The 22,223-nt window shown below is 43.9% G+C and overlaps 1 protein-coding gene across 1 annotated transcript in view; it reads left to right on the top strand.

Annotated features, from left to right (window-relative positions):
* Positions 1-22,223, top strand: part of hydin (HYDIN axonemal central pair apparatus protein) — a gene marked incomplete at both ends in the record, with an annotated part of 79,581 nt that overhangs the window by 15,911 nt on the left and 41,447 nt on the right. The window contains 14 exons of the mRNA XM_080841750.1: positions 325-508; positions 2,270-2,369; positions 2,925-3,043; positions 4,681-4,904; positions 6,280-6,347; positions 6,681-6,916; positions 8,261-8,361; positions 9,009-9,144; positions 9,306-9,470; positions 9,753-9,905; positions 13,773-14,011; positions 14,280-14,541; positions 16,337-16,480; positions 21,501-21,644. Of these exons, the coding sequence (XP_080697876.1) occupies positions 325-508; positions 2,270-2,369; positions 2,925-3,043; positions 4,681-4,904; positions 6,280-6,347; positions 6,681-6,916; positions 8,261-8,361; positions 9,009-9,144; positions 9,306-9,470; positions 9,753-9,905; positions 13,773-14,011; positions 14,280-14,541; positions 16,337-16,480; positions 21,501-21,644 (2,275 nt within the window). The remainder of the gene's footprint in view (positions 1-324; positions 509-2,269; positions 2,370-2,924; positions 3,044-4,680; positions 4,905-6,279; positions 6,348-6,680; positions 6,917-8,260; positions 8,362-9,008; positions 9,145-9,305; positions 9,471-9,752; positions 9,906-13,772; positions 14,012-14,279; positions 14,542-16,336; positions 16,481-21,500; positions 21,645-22,223) is intronic.

The following is a 22,223-nucleotide window of genomic DNA, read 5'->3' on the forward strand; positions in this document are numbered from 1 at the left end:
GATATGCCCCTCTGGGGAATCTTAACCATTGCCTCCTTAGAGGATTTGTCTGACATTGTGAAGAACACAGTCTGTAGAATATAAAAGAACACAGTTATGGTAACTACAGATGATCTCTAAGTTATTCGCTGTTAACTCAGCTATGGATCCAATGCGTTGAGGAAGGGTGGTGAAGGCAAACATGTACTTTTTTCTCTCTGTCTCACCCTCTCATCCTCTCTATCCCTCTCTTCATCTATCTACCTCTCCCTATTTTCACTTCTCTCTCTCTCTATCTCTGTACTTCTCTCTTGCTCACTCTCTTTCTCTCTCCCCCTGCGCCAGGTCCTGTGTGGACCTCCAGCAAGAGGAGGATGACGAGATGGAGCAGTTCCTGACGGAGTGTGGGGCTGACCCCACCGCACGCCACCAGCTCTCCCTGCTGTCTCGTACCTTCCAGGAGCGACGACGGCAGCTGTGTGACGAGAGCCTGGCCTTCTCGCACCAACACATCATCATAGAGCCTCTGGTCTGTGTCCGGCTTGCATGTCACAGCAGCACTAGTTTCTTTCTCTGACAAAATGTGTGGCCAATGTGTTAACGTATGGGCCTGATAAAACGCAGCCTGATAAAACGCAGATGTTATTATAAGCCCTTATTGTGTTCCAGATATTGAACACGTCCAAGGGTTTGCCTAGCAAGCCTTGACTGCAAATGGATGTTTAACTCTTTAATTAAAAAACACTTTTTAAAACTGGAGGGTGGTCATTGCCATAGATCATTTTGCCCCCCTGTCCAGTTTCACTGACAATCTGGCCTGAAAATACTGCCTTCGGATGACTGCCTTTGGGGCATTCCATTATCTATTATTCACAGATCACTCATTCCCTGGGCTGTCATTAAGTGTTGTGCACATTGTCTTTACAGCCGCAGGAAGTTGTGCCTCTGATTTATTCCTTCATTTATACAGAAGCTCTCCTCTCCACTGACAGTGACAGATCTGTCTCAGAGGTTTATTCAGCTATGCTGGGTGTAAGGCCCACTATTTTGATGAAACCCAGCTACCAGTCTTGATTTTAAAAGAGCACATTAAGGCCCTGCCTGCTAATCTCTCTGTTACCTGTGTCATGTCAATGCACATTATGCCATCTATTGTCCTGTGCTGTCTCAGCCCATGACTTTGCCAGTCTTAGTGTGTGTGTGTGTGTGTGTGTGTGTGTGTGTGTGTGTGTGTGTGTGTGTGTGTTTGTGTTTGTGTGTGTGTTGTGTTTGGGAGCGCTCTACTGTGTTTGCCACCAACAGCATGACAGGGCCTTGTTTTTTGCTGAGTCAGAGGCTCGGATAAGACTCTAACCTGATTTCACCCCTCTCTGCTCCCCCTCCGCCCTAACCCCACCCCCTCCCCCCTCTTCTCTCCGGAGATACAGCCTCTCTCTCTCCTCATCCATCCCCATAGTTCAGTGAGACACGCCGGCTGCCTAGGGCATCTCAAAAGCATGGCCAGCTCCTCAGGGAGGCCAGGGTGACTCATGCCCCATGTCCATGTTGCACTGCAGGTCCGTAGAGGCTTCCTGAGGACAAGCGAGAGTCAAGAAGGGGGGAAAAACAACAGGGGGGCAGAGAGGATGGGGATGGGGGGGTGAAAGGGTAACAATGAGAAAGATTTAAGCCTCACTCGAATGAATACCGGCGGAATAAAGCGAAGCACACAGTGGCGGTGCTGCATCAGCACTCTGTTGGCACTCTTGTGACCTCCAAGGCAAACACCCTCGCTGTGTGCAGGTCCCTGTCGGCTGTTTCCAGCTGATTCACCTTAGCCAAGACACACACACCACCTATGTGAGGGCCTGACTTCAACGCTTGCCAGAAGATTTAATTGTTACTCCTTTTCTGCTGTTATGGGCAGAGATGTACAAACAAAGCATGGCATTCAGTTTCACTTTTATTTGACCTCAGGTTCTTTCAGTTCTTAAGCTCCCTTGACATTATGCACACATGCATGTTTAATTTGGGTAAGAAGACGCTGTCTTGCCGTCAGTAGATTTAAGACCATCCTGTTGGTTCAGGAAAGACCCATTGAGTTGGTTTGGATTTACTTAAAGTACTCCAGTGCAGTTAACTGTCACATACGACATTATCCAGCTCACCACGTTCTTTAGGGAATAAATGGATTAACTCTGAAGAATGCAGTGGGGCAGCACATAGCATGTCCAGTCCAGTGGGATTCTCTGTCCCAGTCCAGGCACAGGAGTCTGAGAGTGTTAAGTTGTCTTTTATGTGCTTTCTGCAGGAGGGGAACGTGTGGCCCAACAGCACTGCAGAGGTCAACATCGTTTTCAAACCCCAGGAAGCCAAACTCTATCAGCAGACTGTTTACTGTGACATAACAGGTACGTTGATAGCACACTGGTAACCATGGCCCTAGTTATTAAGAATAGAATTGTTATTTCATGTCCTGTAAGTGAAATGGTTGGTAGTGACTTGACTCTTGAGGTCACTTTTAAAGGGTCATTTTAAAAGCATGCACTTCAGTGTGGACTTTTAAAGTGCACCCAGGACATGCTCTCTCTTTGCTCCCTGCAAACTGCTTCATCATTTCATCATTTTGCATTCACTGCCTGTGGTGGTGTTCAGATTTTCATTAATTTACATATGGAGTGAAGGACACTGGATAGGCTGTGACCCTGAAAAATAAACTCAGTCACTTTAGACCCTTCCACCAAAGTCCTTATTCCTCTGATGCAACTTCTAAAAACATCCCTGGCATGTTGACTAGTTCCCCTGAGGGCCTGCCCTGTGCATGTGTTGTCAGAATGACCAAACCAATGTATGTTTGAGTGTGTAGTAGTTTGTTTGTTTGTTTGTTTGTAAGATGGCAAGCTACTGGTTGTTGTTTGTACATTCTTAGCTGTTGCTCTTGGTGTTGTTTTTTGTGTCTCCATCAGGCCGCGAGTCTCGCCTGCCTCTCCGCATTAAGGGAGAGGGCATAGGACCCAAACTGCAGGTCAACTTCGACCTTCTAGACATGGGCAATATCTTCATCGGCTCCAAGCATAGCTATGAGGTATGTATGTATGCATGTATGTAGTGTTTTCAGGGGCACTTGTCAGCCTTAGTGGGGTTTACATTAGATTAGAAAGATGAAGCACATTCTCAGATTTCATATAGAGTTGAAGGGGCTAGGACCAGATTAAGACAGATCCCAGCCCCCCCTGTTCCCTCTTACAAATCATGGCAACGCACAAAAGGAAAACAAATACGAATGAAATACGAGACACTGTCTTTTGATTAATCTATTATTAAATAGTAAACAGCATAGTCTCACATTGAATATTTTACCATCTGATAACAATCACTAGTGTATATTCGGCACCAGCCAACTTTATGAATAATTAAAGTGTATTGTTATTATCAGGAGTCTCAATTAGAACAGACCCTCGCACAGTTTGAAAATACTTACAACTGAATTATGCAAAAGATTTTGCAATTCAGTGGCTTAGTTATTTGGTTAGATTTGTGATGCGATTACTTAAGTTGTCCAGGCATCAGAATTGACAGTTTGGATTTTAATAGCCAGTAAACACGCGCATCGCCATTCTGCAAGGAGGCGATGTTCCAGGAGCAATTTCGCCGAGCCGTTGGTGGTGCTCTCTTTCTTATTAAGCTGTCAGCCCATGCACGAGTGAACACTTTTAACCACAAATTCAATTAGAGAAAAGGTTTGCAGTAATAATGCAAGGGGGCTCATGTGTGGAAATTCACAAACAGCTTCCAGCCTCATCATGTGTATGACGAAAGCTGCCAAAGTGGGTGATAGCTTCATTTCACGGCAGTGAAGCAATGTAATAAACCCCTCTGATGTGTATCCCAGCCTCACACGACAAGAGTGTTGGGCAGAGTATTGTGAAGAAAAGTGATAAATGACCATGTACTGTAAATGGGGATAAATGGGGCTGTTTGTTGGTGGATTTTTGTGTACTGTATCCACAGTAAAAATGTAAATATAAGTGATTCACATTTACTGGTCCAAAGAATTCCTTTGTTGTTCCTTTGACACTAATTGGTTCCTATTGGTATCTGCCTCCTCACAGCAGTGTTATTTATCCAAATGTGCCCTCTTCTGTTTATGTATGGCAGATTTATATTTATATTAAATTCTTTTTTTTTATACTTGAATTATATAGATTAATTTCTGGGAACTCCAGAATCATTACTATAACATCTGCAGCAAAGACAATTGCACCAATGAGTAACATTGGGCTAGACATTCATGGCACTTTGTCACATTTGGCTTTTACACATTTGGCACAACTTCACACAGGCACACTTTAGTCAGATTGCATATCTTAAGAATGAAGCTAACATTATAAATTGAATCTAGCGTTAACATTAGCTGCATCCTTATTTTCTGCTACCTTAGTTAAAGCCATAGTTTGTGTCATTCTTTGCCTTTTTATAGATTTTAGAGACATACAGTTCATAAATGTTCTACTTTCAAGTTTGTAAATCAATGGTAATTCCCTGGTGGTTTAATATCTACACATTGTCAGTGGTTTCTCTTAGAAGGTATTTGCAAATTAACTCATTATAATTCCCTTTATGTATTTAGTTTTGGCAACAGCCAAATATTACAAATCTTAATTTATTTGATCTGTTTTCACTTTATTTATTTATTCATTCATTTATCACTGTTACTTCTAGGTCCTCCTGACCAATAAAGGACTCATAGCTGCCTCGTACCAGATTTTGGAGGCCAGCTCTGCCCAGGGCCTATGCTTCTCTTTCAGTCCCAGTACAGGGAGGGTCCCCCCTGGGGACTGCCACGCCCTGGAGGTCACCTTCACCTCCAGCACCCTGGGAGTTTTCTCTGAGGACTTTCACTTTGTCATCGAGAGAAACCCCCTGCCTCTCATCCTGACGTTTAGGTGACCCCATACCTCTCAAGTGTAACACTGATCCTATCTCTCTTCCTCCTCCTCTTCCTCCTCCTCCTCCTCCTCAGCAGTGCTTAGTCTAAGCTTTTGATTTCAATTTGCCACATGAGCAAGTATGACCCCCCTTTCTAAGTATCCAGTCAATACCCTGACATAGGACTCTCTTTGTAAACGCTCATTTGCTTTCCTATTGTTGCATGATTTATACATTGGATTAAAAGACTCATTCAGGGGCACCTAAGTGAAATGTACAGTGCAGAGCTCTTGGTGCGAACACTCTGTGGGTTTTCAGACTCACCCACGCCACTCCTGGCACCCCTTAATGATTAAGATGCATTACCATGGGAGAGTGCTGCTGAGTGTGAGGGATACTGAATTACCCTTTTGCATTGTCATCCAAGAAATTAACTGATTTTTTTCACCCCTTTCCCTCCCTTCTTTCTCTCCTTCCTTTAGTTCCTCCCTCTCTCTGCTTCGTACACTTGATTTTCATTAATTTAGGGCCGTATGAAATCTGTTTTATGTTTTGCCAAATTCTGTTTTATTTCTTGCCAGATTCTGTGTTTTCCATTTTATTTGTTCTAGATTTAGTTTGATCAATTTGATTATACACAAATCATATCTCCAATCAAAATTTGTACTCAGGACATAGGCTACTGTGCTTTCACACACATTTTGTATCTGTCTAGGTGGTAGACCTATGTTGTAATAGGGTAAGGAGTGTAGGGTAGCAATGCTAGTATAACCCTGAAGACAACAAATACAGTTTCATTTACTATCACTTTCATTTTATAGAATTGCAAACATATTTAAAGGGTAGGGAGTGTAGGGTATCGATGCTAGTATACAACAAATACAGTTTTGTTTACTATCACTTTCATTTTATAGAATTAGGAAAAAATTGCAAACATATTTAAAGGGAGGTTACCTTCTGGTTTCTGGTTACAAGACTGGGTTACCCCTGTGGCCAGTTTTGTCTCCTGTGTCAGTCTACAATGAGAGACCATATTTCCTGTTTGTTTCACAATGCATAGATGCTTCTGTCCGCCATCAATCAATAGCAATGTATTTTAAATCCACCGACCGTAAGAGGTTCACATAATTGTTGTTGTGTCATTAACTTTTTCTTGCTGTCTCTGACAACATCTTTGACGTCCCTGCATTACTCACTCGGCCAAAAATATTGCCTATTTTTCTATGAAAAGTATTTATCTTCTGTCATTTTATAAAGAAATGTTTGAATCTTGCACAATTCCACTATTTCCGCATTGTGAAAATCATAGGGCCATATTAATTACCTCTTGATGTCTGGTGACCTTCACACGTACAGCAGAGGCCCCATATTTAACTAAGTTATCTCTTACAGGGGCTGTGTGATGGGGCCCACGTTTCACTTCAGCATCCCGAGGCTCAACTTTGGGGAGGTGTCCTTCGGTAAATGAACTTGTAGCTTGGTGTTTAATTAATTGAAATCAATGCGGCTCTACAGCATTTGGCCAGTGATCATGTCTTGGTGTTCAATACGGGTGGTGCTTTACAAATGGAGCACAGTTCAAGGTTCTGAAAGTAAAAGTGCTGCCAGGTTTCTGTCCCATCTATGCTCTGAACCAGCAGGCTGCACCCATAGCATTGCTTTCATCATCTGGGTTCTACTATTTAGCATTCAGATGGTCATTGTGCCAAAGGACTGTGATGGACTTTTTCCTACTGAACCTGGACCATCCACCCATTGAATAAACCTAGCTTTATCTTGACTTTGATTCACAGGGTTTCCACACACATTAGCCTGCTGCCTGACCAACACATCGTTGGTGCCCATGACCTTCCACCTCCGGGTTCCAGGGGATGGCACCGGACCGCCCAGCATCACCAGTGCCCTCCAGGTGTCACAGCTAAATAGAACCGACTGGCTCACGGGTGACCCTTCAGGAGAACGGACCACTGAGTTCTCCATTGTCCCGAGCTCTGGGACAGTACGTGCCCAAGGGCAGGTGGACCTACAGGTATAACCTCTACTATGGCTGCTATATAGACACATACTGGTAAACACACACATCATTTTTTCCCTGGGTGGAGATAGCTTGGGACAATTTAGAAATAAACTAAATAAAATGCAAAGCAGGCTGGTATCTGGTCCTGTCAAGAACAATGTGGTTGCTTCATCCTGATGCCCTTCTGTGAGGCTTTTCGGAGGGACATGCTGGCATGTAGAGCCACGGCTCCGTGCTATGAGCCATTTGGAAAAGGCCAGCTGATTGAAGGCTCTTCTAAATCTCAGCGCCTTTAATCAAGAGGAGACCTTTAATCCGTAATCATCTACAAGGCCAAGCTTTTCTCCCTTAAAGGTCTGCAGACTTCCATTATATCAAGACAGACAAAAAGCTCTGGGAGGCTTTCTACCTCTTTCCCTCTCTCTCTCTCTTCGGCCATGTCTTTGTCATTCTCCGTCTCTGCTCCTATCTCATCGGGGGGCCGTGATTATCCTGTCTTCTCTTTGCCAGCCTCTCCTGGCGCTGGTTACCTTGTGTACCTGTCATCTGGGCCGGCATTCTCCAATCACTGGGGGGAGCTGTCACTTTCTCCCGGGGGCTAATCTGCTGGATCTGTCCAGCTGTCTGGCGGCCTCTTTGTGTGAGGTGTCTCCTGTCGGTGTGCCGGCCCGGGAGCTCTTCCCCAGCAGTGACAGCGGAGCGGCTGTTCGGCCCTAATAACGGGCTCTGCTCTGCACAGGGGCCAGAATATGGATGAGGCTGGGACAGCGTTTCACACATATGGACGGAGGATAATCCCTGAGAACCAACACACACACAGACTTGCTGGCACACACACGCACACACACACATACTCACATATGCACACACATACGCAGTCATACACATGCACAAACACAGTCACTCACATACACATACCAACTGGCACATCAAATGAGGATACAGCCAAAGACTTGACACAGGCAGCCAAGATCCAGCCTAATCTGTTTCTCTGCGTGTGTCTTAATGTGTGTTTGTGCTTGTTTGTGCCCTGTGGATGTGTGTTTGCGTGTGTTGTACTTGTTTGTGTATGGATATGTACGTGTGAGATTCTGTGTATTTGCTCAACAGGCAGCTTTCTGTTAGCCTAAAGCATCTGCCATCACTCTCCCTCATCACAGATGCTGTGTGTATTAAAGCATGTAACTTCATTTCCACGCACACTCTAAACCCGAGCTTGACACACATTCATATCTCTACTCAATCCTCTAAAATATTTGTTGAAATCTGTGTATTTCTCCAGCTTTACATATGGGAGGTTGCTGATCTAATTCAGTTGTGTGTGCCACTTGGCAACTGTCTGCCTATCCCCTGTAGGTCACCCTGTGCTCTAACACAGTGCGCAGCTACAACCTGGCTCTGGTGGTGGACGTCCAGGGCGTCAGTGAGGATGTGCTGGCCCTCCCGATCTATGCCAGGTCAGTCACGATGGTTATCCATGAAGAACAAAAGAGGAAAAAGTTATTTATGGACCTCAGTTATTTATTTATTAACCTCAGATTGCTACTTCATTGAATGGACGTTGCAGTGTTGTTCTTTGTCTTAATGGCCTCATTAAGGACACTCCTGGGTGAACCAAAGGATAGTAAATTATATAGAGCCTACAGCTTGTTATTTGCTCAACTGTGTATTTACATTAGCTGAGAGGCATTGTAAACAACTTTGTGCAGAAGATTTCAAAGCAGTCAGGCAAATAAACATCAGCAGAATGTAATGACCGTTTCAAATGCTGTTCAAGACTACAATGCATCTTGCACAATGTCCTCACAGTCAATAGCAAACTGTACGACGAACAATAGTATTTGACTGGTTTTGAAATGAATGACAAAGCCAAGCATGTATAGAAAAGGACATTTATTGCACAGTATCAGAACTTTAAGTCCAATCAAATAAGACTCCCTTAAATTCTTCAATTTTACTGTTAAATCAATTGAAGAACACTTTCACGGATAGGAAGTATGAAAGAGGTTGTTGTCTTGTTTAGTTTATGACATTTTGATGCCAGGCAGTCTGACTCTGGACATTCAGTCGTGCTTGTTAATGAGTACATCTCTCTTATCTCCAGGTGCTCTGTTCCTGAAGTGATTCTGGAGACCCCTCTACTGAGACTGGAGAAGTGCTTCCTGGATTATGCCTATGAGCAACCAGTGAAGCTGATCAACAACAGCGACCTGCCTGCCTGCTATGGCCTTATGTCACAGGTGAGTGTCAAACTGTTCTGCATATGGCCTTCTTACATTAACTGCTTCAAAGTCAGTCAAAGGTCAATCTTAGGACAGTGAGTAGGTCTCACTGTGTAGGTGTCTAGTTGTATCTTAAAATGCATAAGCTTCTCTGGACAGATGTCTCTGTTTGTGCTTAGGAGTACGAGGAACATCCCTCTGTGTTGTACTCCAGTCCCCACCCGAGGGGGGTCATCCAGCCCCACGCCTCTGCAGAGATCCCACTGGTGGTGCAGGCTAAGGGCGTGGGCCCACTGGAGATCTCCACTCATATTGCTGTGCTAGGTAGTCAGCATCCACCTTTGGTGAGCATGGAGTAACGCACTTTCCTCTGTGTGTGTGTGTGTGTGTGTGTGTGTGTGTGTGTGTGTGTGTGTGTGTGTGTGTGTGTGTGTGTGTGTGTGTGTGTGTGTGTGTGTGTGTGTGTGTGTGTGTGTGTGTGTGTGTGTGTGTGTGTGTGTGTGTGTGTGTGTGTGTGTGTGTGTGTGTGTGTGTGTGTGTGCCGGTACAGTGCCTGTCATTATAAAACTGTGTTGACTCTTCTGGGTCCTCTCTCTGACCTACATGACCCTCCCCTTCTCCCACAGGCCATGCTGCTATCCTGCCTCGCAGAGGGCCCGGTCATCCATGTCCCATCTGCAGAGGTGGACTTTGGCAACATCCCTGTGCTGACGGACGTCCCTAGGCCACTGCAGCTGTCAAACCAGTCCCCCATCCCGGCTCGATTCCTTGCACAGATGGTGGGTCCTGTCCCCTGAAACCAAAGGGGTGAACCTGACGAAGCATCTTTAGCACCGTGTCGTTTTGTGACTCTTGCAAATGAGCCAACCACCAGCTCTCCTCCACTTATTTTTCACACTGATCTAATTTAGCCACTTCTGTTTAATTTCCAACCTAATTAAGTACACAATGGCTCAGCGGATTAGGAGAGTGGTTAGTTGGCTCAGTAAATAATAGGCTGCCCCATCAGATTAAATCACCTTCAACAGCACGGCTGGCGTCAGTGGCCTGGCCTTCCTGTTCCCCTCTCACTTTACATGGCATACTCATATTGAATCGTAGCACAGATACATGTGAGAGGCCTGCCACTTATCCCCCAGGCTGCCTTGATATTGGGATCTCGTCCCATATGCCGAATATGCCTGGCGTCAGAACGGATCCTTGGGAATCAGACACTGGAAATGACATGTCTTAAGGGCAGTGTGGCGAAACACGATACCGTCAGAGCAGGTGTCATTACACTCTCTACGCAGATAACTGACAAGCTACCCAACATCCGGGGCTGTTGAACTCGATTTTTATTTATCAACATGACTGCACCATTACAGCTTCATGCTGGCTTGTGGTTGGGTTTTATGTGTGTGATCCCAAAGGCTAGTCTTCATTGAGAGAGTGGGGCAAGCGTGCAGTTAAGTATGCGTGCTACAAAAAGTTCTGTTTTCTCCTCCATCTCATTTTCTTAAGACAGCCTTTTGGAAAACAATCAAGAGCAAGATTGCACAACTGACTGTGTACTATTCAAAGAAGTAGCATTTCACCCCAAAAAATGTACAAAGACAACTGCAGTCTATGTGTTTCAACATAAGGTAGAGATGTTAGAGTAGCATTGCACATACCGTACATCTGAATGAGACTTGAAAACAGACACTTTTGAACCCTCAATATCGACTGACAAAATCATCAACTCTCAAAAGTGACTGAGTACACCCATTCAGGAACAAAGAGAATACAAAAGGAGCAGAGATACGTCTATCTGTAGGACATAACTTCACTTTCCTGCCCCTGTCATCTCACCCCGAGCAGCATGCAGATGCACACGCACTGATAACTGCCCCTGCCGCCACAGTCAGAGCTGTCCCGATTGTGTGATGAGATTCATCTTCAAACTGCCGAGCTGAGGAAATTCTCTGTCCCTGTCCTCTCCTCTAAGCCTCAAGACTGTCGTGTTGATAAGGCAAGAGTTTTTACAAAGCATTTTCAAGCATCAATCGATCGCGATCCTTCTGGAATTACATTACACTCGCTCGATAGTGTGGCCCTAAGCCAGGCCCTGATGGCTGGCTCGAGGTGCCCAAAGAATGCGAAAGATTCGAAAACAAATGCAGCCCATGTTTGCATTTTGTTCATCAGTTTGTGTTGCAAAGACAGCATGATAGTGTAATTGAATCCTATGAGGCTGGAGACGCTACTTCTGAGATTTGCATTGGGTTCCATTTTAAACCCCCTCGTAGTGGGGTAGTTCAAAGCAATCAATGGCATTAAACCTCTTTAATGCCGGTCTGATCTGATTATTGAAATTTCAGCCCTACTCGTCCTGTGCTCAGATTCCATTCTCAAGGGGAGAACACCCAGCCCCCAAACTACCTCCCTATCGACCAGCTCGACTTTCACTCCTCTCCCTTCTTAAGATAAAGGCTGAGAAAGTGATCTATGACTCCCAGGTGACTCCAGTGGTCTCAATGCGGCTCGGATTTTTCTTTCAATTTTCTCTCGTCCGAGGGGGCTGTGTCTGCCTCGAGACGTTGGTGCGTCGGACAGATTTGTTATGAAGGGCAGCATTTGCTCATCTTTGCAGTGGGGGGCTGGAGAGGACTCCCCTCTGTCTCTTCCCACCCTGGGGTGTAATTGGCTAACAGTAGATTTTGAGCTGTAGATGAAAACCAAATAGAGGGTGCATAGAGGGTGTGTTCTTACAGAGCATTCATTAGCCTGCCTGAGTCCTGCTGCTCATTTTACTCTGACCGACGGGGCACGGTATTCTTTTTGTGAATGCCCTCAATTTGCCCGGCGTGTTGGCAGAGACTGCCCACGTGGTGCTCTGAGTATAAGCAAGGCTCAGATGAAGAGGACATTTTAAAGGGCACTTTGCTGTCTTCTAAAGCTGATACTGTTGTTTATTCAGGACCTGCTTTGCAATGAGAGGACATGAGCCCATCAGCTTTATATATGTATGCAGCTCAGTTGTTCAATTCATTTTGCTATAATCTCCTCTCAAACTCCCAGTATTTGTAAACCCCATATGCTGTGCTAATATACAGCTTCTTCAGTTGAAAATCTGTGCCTGTCAGCCAACATCATGCTTAGCCCCTCAGCAGTAAAAAATATTTGCGATTATAATTGCTGACAACAAAGAATTCTCTGTATAAACTGTCAGTGAGCGTTTTAGGGCTGAAGTGTTTGAACTGTTTAAGACATAATGAACTTGGTACCCTATGGCTGTTCACCCAGACTCACACCCTGCACTGTTCTGCAGTGGAGTTAGACGCAGAGAGCCACGCACGCCTGTGAGACAGTGACTCTGCCTGTATGATGAATGGTGCTCAGCACGTCTTGGAGCTGCAGTAGCTGTGTCCTGTAGATAAATACAACGCTATCAATCAAGACACTCTCCAGTCTTAGTTGGTTTTTCTCAGTCTGAATAGCATGCCCTGTTGGAATTCAAAATATAATTTGTGAACCATTAGTCAGCTTGCTGAAGGTACGGAAATTGATTTTAATCTTCCCTGTTTCTCTTCCTCTCACCCTCTCTGCGCACATTGAAGGAAGGCATTATGAAAGGCTGTGATGCCAATTAGGTACCGGCATGTTTGTCCATGTGTAGCAGAGGGAAGGAAGCAAGGTATTCTGTCATGGTGGAATTGCCTTTATTAGGCAATTTACCAAAGAATTTCTGTATGAAGTTAATGCATCATTGTTGAGTTTTTTTCTGCGGGAAAATGTATTCACCTGAAAATAAATGGTTAAAGGTCTTTCCTCTAAACTTTTTAACGGGACTCTGTGGAGATATGTTGCCAAAATACAGACAGATGCACACTCTCCTCTCCTCCCCTTCAGTTCCCTCTCTGTCCTCAGCTGCATCTGCCTCCCGTCAAGCTCCTTGATCTGATAACCCCGGCTCTCCCTCAACTCTCTTATTGCCTCCATTAGCAGGTTTGCACTCGCGCTAAAACTGATAAGGCGATTAGCGGGCCTTTCACATAGCGGCACACTGTGCTCAGCCTCCTCTCCGAGTCCACTCCCAGGAGGTACGCTTAGACAGCAACCACGGACGTGGGTGTCACCACACATCGGCTTGTTAAAGCCTCAGCTTATTAAGACTGAGGTAGAGATAGGGTTTTTTGTTTAACATGAAGAGCAAAGAGGGGAATTTAACACATTCCTGCTGCGATGGATGGAATACGGGATCTGACTGACTGAACTGACTCAATCCTAATGTTGTCCATGAACACAAATGTCAGAGCTCTGTAAATGTTTTATTTCATTTAAAAAAGTGTTTTTTTTCTACTACCCAGAGCTTTTGCCCTAGTTTCCTTGAGTTTTTTTTTTAAAAAATGATGTGCTTTTATAGAAATTAGCATAATCACTGTCAGTAAAATAATTCAGTATAGCCACTGAGCTGCTATTTATTGTTACCAATTTTGTATATAGTATATATTGCTTTTGGTGTTTATATTTTGTTGGACCTGCTTGTGGTTTGACACATTCCAGTTAAATCATGATGAATTTGGAGAGTTTGTAGTCAGGCATGAGAACCTGTTGCGAATTCCTACTGTGTTGTTGCTGCTGCTGTGTAACAGTTGTTTCTTTGGCACTGTTTCCCTCCATAGGCACGGAAGAAATCCCTATGGCGTGTGGAGCCCAGTGAGGGGGTTGTTCCCCCAATGGGAGAGCTGGAGATCCGGCTGGTGGCTCACTTGGATGACTCCGTACCCTTCCAGGACAAGCTGCTTCTGTCCATCCAGGACTCAAACACCCAAACCATCCCGGTGTGTGCCAGAGGCAAGGGCTCCACCATCGTCACAGACCGGCCCTTCGCACCAAGCTTGGACCTGGGAGACCACTTCAGGTTGGTGTAAATAACCATAACAATGCACCGTGTCTCCACCATTAGAATGCATCCTGACAGAAGACATCCTAACAAGCAGACACATTTTCCTGGTCATGTTAAGTCACGTGGGTTCTGCAAAGCTTATTGAGAGAGTTGGTTACAACACTGTAAAAATGAGTAGAAAAAAAAATAATTAAATGAATGAATTGAATTGAATTGATCAACTCTAGCAGTCTGCCAGTAAATATATGTGTGGCCTACTCCTTGCTTCTTATTGCCCCTACAGCTCAGGGCCATGCCAGTACCACTTTCGGGTAACCAACCGTGGTCGTCGCTACCATCAGCTGTTCTGGTGCACCGACGGCCAGACCCCGTTCCGTAGCAGGGTCACCATGCCTAAATGCTCGCCCAGGGATATGAAAGCTCGTAACACCCTGACACCTGAAGTCACCAAGCCCCCAGTCTTCAGCTTGTCTCCCATGCGCCTGGAGCTTTCCCCTGGGCAGTCGGCTGATATGGTGCTGGAGGGATCCTCTGATATACCCAAGGTAAGGTGACACAAAGGCACTGTTACATCTAGTTTCTCATAGTAGGGAGTATGGAGAGGATTTCATGCCACCCTGATATAAAAATACCATTTTGGTATGAAAGGAAAAACAAAAACAACATGATTGTTTTACAGTTCCCAACGCATAAAAACTGTGCCATGTGGAAATGCAATGCACAGGAGGCACTGTGTGTTGTGAAGAGAATGTGCCACAATTAAAAACTAAATAATTCTGTCAGATTCCATTGATCTGCATTTTGTTCAACTACCACTTCAGAAAAACAATGAGAAGGGAGTACATTACACACAATTTAATTATGAAATCATGCCACACCATGCCAAAATGGAATAGGCGTCAATGCTTTTTTCTCATAAAGTAACTTCAGTAACCTTTACATTTACATTGACTAAACCTTTGGTCTTTTAAACATATATTTTTAAAATTGTCCATGCCGAAACGTCTTTGTATGCTTCATAGTACCACAAACAACTTGAAATGTTGAAGCGGTGTCTGCCTAGAAGAAACTGTCTATGGAACGTGATTTATTAATGTGCAATTATGCACACCATGTTTTATAAATACAAAATTACACATTACATCTCAAACAAACAAAATGTATTTTGCAATTAAAAATGCTACTCACAAACAAATGATAAATACACAAAAAAACAGATTCCACAAAGAATGTTTTGTATGTCTGTATAATCAGTTTTAAAAGTGCAACGAATATTTTCTACAAGTACACAGCATTTGTGCAAGTTACAACATTTGTGAATCAGGTGATTTTGGCACATTTTTTCGAGTTGCAGATGCAAAGGCACCAAAACAGCATGTGGCCCTACAGGGGCATCTGCCTTCAATTCACCTCATCAAATGGCTGGTGGATCGTGTGACTACAGTACAAGAAAGTTGCACTGTGTAATGCTATATATTATGTATCATACCATATGTCTTATATCTTCATGTACTGAATAGGGCATTCCTATAAACCCCTAAAAGCATTCATTTTTAAAGACCAAAACATTTAAACACACAACAGATTACACGTGTGCTACTCAGCCAACCATACAGCTTTGACTGCAGTCAATATGGATCGAAATAGATTTGTGATGCTACCAGTACAGATACGGTTGTGTGAAATACGCGCTGCGCACCATTCTAAGCTATCTTGTCGTATCTGAGCCCAGGCAGCCCAAGGTTGAACGCCACAGAGATAAAGGTGGTCAAAGCCACCCTTAATCTCTCCCCAGTCGCGGCGTGCTGAGCTGCGTATCGACTTCCTCTCCTGGGCATTACTGAGATGCACGCCTCCCTGAGTCCTTATTGATTTAATGGGGAGCATGGAGAAGGGAGAAGGTGAGAGGCAAAGATAAGCACCTAGCCATAGAAAGCCTAGGTTGGGTTGAGTCGGGTCCAGCGTAGTGAGTGCAGTTGTGCTGGCAGGTTGGACGTCAGTGCTGAGGCACACAGAGATGTGGCAGGGCTTCAGTGGCATGGCTTTGGCACAGAGCTGGCACAGTATTGACACAGCAGGCCAGGGCCTTAGTTCTGTTTGCCAGTGTGAAAAGATTAAACGTGAAAGATTGAAGAATTGTGTTTGTATGTGTGTGTAAGAGAGAGAGAGAGAAAGTATGTGTATGTGGTTATTTGTTTTGTGTATCTGTTTTTATTTGTGTGGTGATTTGTGTGCATATGTGTGTGTGTCTGTGTCTGTGCCTGTGTGTGTGTGTGTGTGTGTGTGTGTGTGTATGTGTGTGTGTGTGCCTGTGTGTGTGTGTGCTTTGCTGTCTCTCAGGTGGTTCAGGAAAGGCTGGTGTGCTATGGCATTGTCGGCCAACAGAGCGGGAAGGAGCGCATCATGACGGTGGATGTCAGCTGCCGTTTCGTTGCCCCTGTCCTGTCCATCTCCTCCCAGCAGCTCCACTTCTACGTGGAGAAGGTACAGCAACCCCCCCCCCCACACACACACACACACACACACACACACACACACACACACACACACACACACATACAACACCTCCCACTGTACAACAAACACATAGCTTACATAACCATGTTAGCACATTAACCCTATTCTCTCATTACCCATTCACATTGTAATCTGATGAAGGTTCGCCATGAAGTAAGCCATAGAGAGCGTTACGTAAGGTTTCAGAGCGTCAAAGCCATGCCTGTCATCTGTGCAGCGCGAGCTCATTGAGCCACTCGTGGGATTCATAAATGTACCTCTGCTCTTTTGTGGCACAAAACTTTCCTTGCGTGCGCTAGCGTGAGTCTGTTTCCCTGTGTGCTCATCGTCTTGCAGGGATTATTCACCCTCACCCCCACCTCTCACAATAACAAATTAGTCGTTCGTGCACCAGCTTGTTGTTTTGTGTATTCTACCGAGCATATAATGCCTGTGACAAAACATGAGTGTGCTGCAGTCTGCTTCAGGGGAAAAGTTGAGGAAGAGAAAGAAGTGCTTTCCTGAATGGATGCGTTTTCCATTCAGAGGTGTCTGAGGAAACTGCAGTGCTACTCCCTCACAACCATTCATGAATGTTAATGACTACATCGACATGCATTAGTGTAATACTTGTCTGATCAAGATTATTAGTGTTACTGAGATATCATTGTGTAAACACAATGATGTGATTGATTTACAACTGAGAAAACATCCAGTCAGACAAGATCCATCCTGATATGGGTCAGACTAGTCGCAACATGAATAGGAAGTAGATATGTTTTCATCGTATTCTGCAATATACTCATCACTGTAACACTATTTTCAAGTCTTATATGCTTGAGTGCATGTTGACAGCTGTGCATGTCATGTGTCACATCTGATGCTGAATTATCATGCTAAATTGTTAATATAGTACATAGCATATAGTTAGTGTCAACGTGCCAACGTGCTTGTAAAATATGGCTAATATCACTTGATTCCCTCTAGGAAACTGTTTGTTCTCCTTGTCTTTTTATTCGTATTGCCATCCTTGTATTGATGTCATGCTCTAGGAAAGCTAAGACTCTCACTATACGTAGATGTGCTGTATTAATCAAAATGGAAAATTGTATTCTATTTCTTTGGTAAGATGATCAAAGATAAGAGCTAAAGTACAGAGAGGGGGGTGGGGAAATATTCTGGTCTGTCAAATGTGGCTGCCCAGTGAATTAAGAAAAAGATAAATGTTTCAATTTCTCTCCGACTCCCAAAACTACCTGAACTATATGAATGGTCAAATGAAAACGGATGCATATTTTAGGCATCTGAATGCCACAGGGAAAGGAAGCACAGTGGGCCCTTTCAATCCAGGGACATCTATTGTCCTCTTTCTGTTTGAGAAGCCCTGAAGACTCGCTTTATCTCACACTGGAAGCACCCCCATCATAACAGAACTGATTTTCTGTCCCCTCTATTTCACTTTTATTATCGTGCCCGTAGCCTCGGCTCATCAGATTTGTGTCCTCTCTTCTCTCCGTGCTGAAGCCACACATATTTTCACACATTCCCTCCTATCTCTTAACATAGTGTAATTCAGGGGGCTCGTTGCCAGCTGGCTTTCTGTGTTTTTTTTGTTTAATTCACTACTGAAAATGCTAATTTATTTCGGAGGCGTTCTTTTATCTGATTCTGTCCCCATTCATCCGTATGGTGACAGCATAGCAAGACGATTTACAGTGCGGCTCAAATACCACAGTGGAACTGGGAGGAATAAAGCAATTAGAGGGAGGGGGAGAGAGGAAGAGGAGAAGAGGGGGAGAGAGAGGGGAAATGAGAGAGCAGGAGAGCTTGCGGGAGAAGGCTACGGGAGGCAGGCAAGGGAAAGTGGAAAAGTGCTTGAAGTGAGGGTTTGATTAAATTGACAGGCTCTCTAGAAAAACGAGAGTGACTCGGGTCTCATTAAAAGCGTAATTATCCATCGACAGAGGAACTCAGAGCCTCTTCCTCTGTTGTTTACAGTGTAAAAGGTTGCTGGGTGGGCAGTGCAGTAAACTGAGGAATCAGTCGGCAGGGGAGGTTAAAAGACGGTTTTAATTCAGAACTCAACACAAAAGCCTTAAGCCCACAGGCTTGAACACAGAGTTATAAGAACCTTTCCTTCATCAGCCCTCCTTCACTCTCACTCTTAACCCTTCCGAAACGATGTGCGCCCGTGGGGCGTTTGGTGGTATTTCTATTAATAGAATGTAAAATCTCCGCAAGTTTTTGTCCTCCAAACATAAAACTAACACCCTGAGAAAGCTTGAATCTTCTAGTTTTCAAATATAGTTCCAGTTCGAAACAAACAAATGAATGAGCACTTTGTAAGGAGAATACAGGTAAAGCCTTGCATATTTCTCTCTCAGAGTGTATAAGCAACCGGTGATTGCCCACCCATTAGCAGATTAGGGCTATTCATATGATAAGCTCATGGTAAATCTCGGATCGCTATTGGGTAATGACGTTGCAGTAAAACGTGAGAAAACGCCCCATTTTCCCGTATAAACAAGGCAGCATGTAAGGATGTTTACATTTGGACTGAAGAGATACATGATGGCGAACTCCTTCTCTGCTGCCGAAGCCTTGCGCCAAATTCAAGAAGACCTAGTCGGCGAGGAGGAAACCACATCCTCGGATGAGAGCGATGACGATATAGAAGATGAACACATGCACTTTGAGCTTCGTCTTTACCCCGTTGAGGATATCCCTGTTGAGTAAGTTGTATTTGTTTATTTGTTCACCTAGCTCTTGTAATGAATGCTGTTGATTAACTTATAGGGAGTAAAATGCTCCTCTGAGTTGAACGAAATATTTTAGTATGCTACTGTTTGCATAGTGAATAAATTACTTCATGCTTCTAAGACTATTGTATGGTAGAATATAATTCTCAGAGTTGCGTTAATGATGTTAGGCTATATCAACGATTGTTGTTGACGTTTCGAGTTGGTTGTCTGTGCTGATATAAGTAAAACATACTTGGTGACTATATTGCAGCCATTGATGTAAAAATGCAAACGTGTCTTACTGTTATAGCGAGTAAAATGCACGTCGGTATGCTATGAGTTGAATGGAATGTTTAGTATGCTACTATTTGCAGAGCGATTCAATCACTTTATGTCGCTAAGACTATTGTAGTAGAAAACATATTTAATTAACAGAGTTGGGTAAATGATAACAGGCTACACATATAAACGATTGTTGTCTGTTCCGAGATTAGTAAAACATAGAACTACATGGTGACTATATTGCAGCAGATGATGTAAATTGCAATCGCTAAAAACGTGTCTTACTACTGTGGGTAGTCGTTAGTGTTATTATGACGCGTATGGTAGGTGTGAATCAAAACTAGGAGGCGTTTGTGATCGAAACTGTAGTCGTTAGAGCGCTAAAGTGATATGTGTTACAATGCCCGAACATAAAATGAAAGAGCAACAGTTCATTTTATTTTACTTTATTACAGAAACTTGGAGAACATTGCACCTACACCGCCAAGGAAGAGAGCACGCTGTCAGCCTAACCCAGATCTGTCGTCATGGAAGTCAGAGGGTGACAATGATGCAACTCCATCAGCACTGAGGTTTTTTCCTGCAAGGGAGCCTGGTGTGCAGCTGAATGCAGCAGACAACCACACTCCTCTAGACCTCTTCAAGTTGTTCTTTTCAGAGGATGCTGTGGAAACCCTCTGCCAGAACACCAACAAGCAAGCTGCTAGGATCATTGCCAGAGGTGTAAAGTACAAATGGGTGGATGTTGGAGTTGCTGAATTCTACAGATACATTGGACTGGTTTCTACATGTGCATGATCAAGCTGGATCACATTTCTGGAGGAGAAACACCATCTTGTCCATCCCTTTTGTGGCAGATGTGATGGTAAGAGACAGGTACCAAACCATATCATGGAATGTGCACATGAGTGACCCAAGCGAGGACATGGTGAATGATGCCTACCTTTATGTACCTACTTTTATGCACCTTATTTTATGTACCTACCATGCCTTTACTTTTATGCACCTTATTAAATTCACCTTCTTATGCACCAAGCTTGTTTGCAATTTCTTGTATGTACTTTCAAAGCTGATGGTTGTGGGGGAGAGATAGCCACAATGACAGTCCAGGGCCATTGACAGGTGAGCCATACTGGGGAGGGGCACTCACAGGGCAGTTTACACCTCTTTCATCAATATGCATAGTGGTCTAGGTGGAAAAAAGTGTCACCTTGTAAAATTCTTATAATTAGTGTAGAAATCACACACACTTTCTGAATGCTAAACTCACCTATGTGGAGCAAACACATATGTTTACAAGGTTCAGAGTAAAAAAGAAAACTTCCAAAATTTTTAGAATGTGTTTTTTGTAAAAAGTCTGAGCACCTCTAAAGCTAGAGTTAATTTGAGTGTCTTTAGATTTAATTTTAATACAAAACTTTTTTTACTACATTTATTTTACTCTCATTTTATTATTGCTGAGTTGTTCTAGAACATAATCATAAATTCCACTTTTGCCTAATGGTTTTTAGTTAGGTGAAATATACAAAAATATCAGGCATGGCAGACTACCTAACAGAGTCAAAAAAGCCCTCTGGGTTGGAAGTGTTAACTCTTTTAACAAACTAATTTAGTTGCTGCTCAGGTACCAAACTACTCTAACCATCTGCACCTGAGCTTGCAATCAGTGGATGGCCTGACCTTCCTAGTCCCCAAAGGACCTCCCAAGGGTCCTAGAGCCTGCCCCGTATAGGCTGAGATAATTCACTAACATTTCAACCTAGTGGAGCAGCTTGGGGTACCACAACAGAAATACCTAAACAATCCCATTAGGAAAGAAAGTGTGGGAAAAAACACCTCTAGACATCTTAAAGACAGCCTTAACACTGATATGCCATAAGTGCAGGAAATGGTATTTGTTTGTTGTTACTGTAAGAGTATCCATATCTTATTGGTTGTCTTGTGTATGATCTTTATATTATGGTTGTCTTCACCCTTGTCCACAGACTCCTGATGTTTCTCTAGTCCCCCTTTACCAGAAGCTGGTTTTAAAGAGTGTGTCGACTCTGGTCCTGTCCTGTGAACTGACCATCAACAAGCCCTTCAGCTTGTGTGAAAACTCTGGTGATGGCACATTCGTCATGCGGAAGGTACAGTACCACAATTTCACTTCCTCGAGATGTGACACTGTTCCAGCCCTGCTGTGAGGGTGATGAAGGGGCCAATGCGAAGTCGTTCAAAATATTATGAATTGCCCTCGGAGACAATGATGCTGGCTGCCAGGTTCAACCTCACTTTGTTCTACACCAGGATTGGGGTAGGGTCGCTGTAGTCCTTCAACAGAACCCCGGACTTACTTTATCAATGTGTCGTTTCATAGTTCCTAGGGGATTGTACTTTGAGATTTCAGTGAGAGATAGTCAAAAGTCATCTTACTAAAATGACGAATGTGAAAATCTGTTCCATCTTTGCTGTGTTCTGGGATGGTAGGGGACTGCGGTTGGGTGGGGGGTTCAAAGTGTTACTTGCAGTAAGCCATCCTGACTCTGGGTGCACAGATGGCCATTATGTTTTTATTTTTAAATGTTTAAGGTAATTCCAAATCCTAGTAATATCCAGCAAATCCAAGTATTGCCATTACTTTGCCTGCTGTTTCTGTTTTTGGAGAAAGTCCAAGTGCTGAAGTATTTGTTTGGCAACTTTTGAATATGTTTGAAGGAACCACAGCA

Source organism: Sprattus sprattus (genome assembly GCF_963457725.1).
Source record: "Sprattus sprattus genome assembly, chromosome: 7".
Taxonomy (NCBI): domain Eukaryota; kingdom Metazoa; phylum Chordata; class Actinopteri; order Clupeiformes; family Clupeidae; genus Sprattus; species Sprattus sprattus.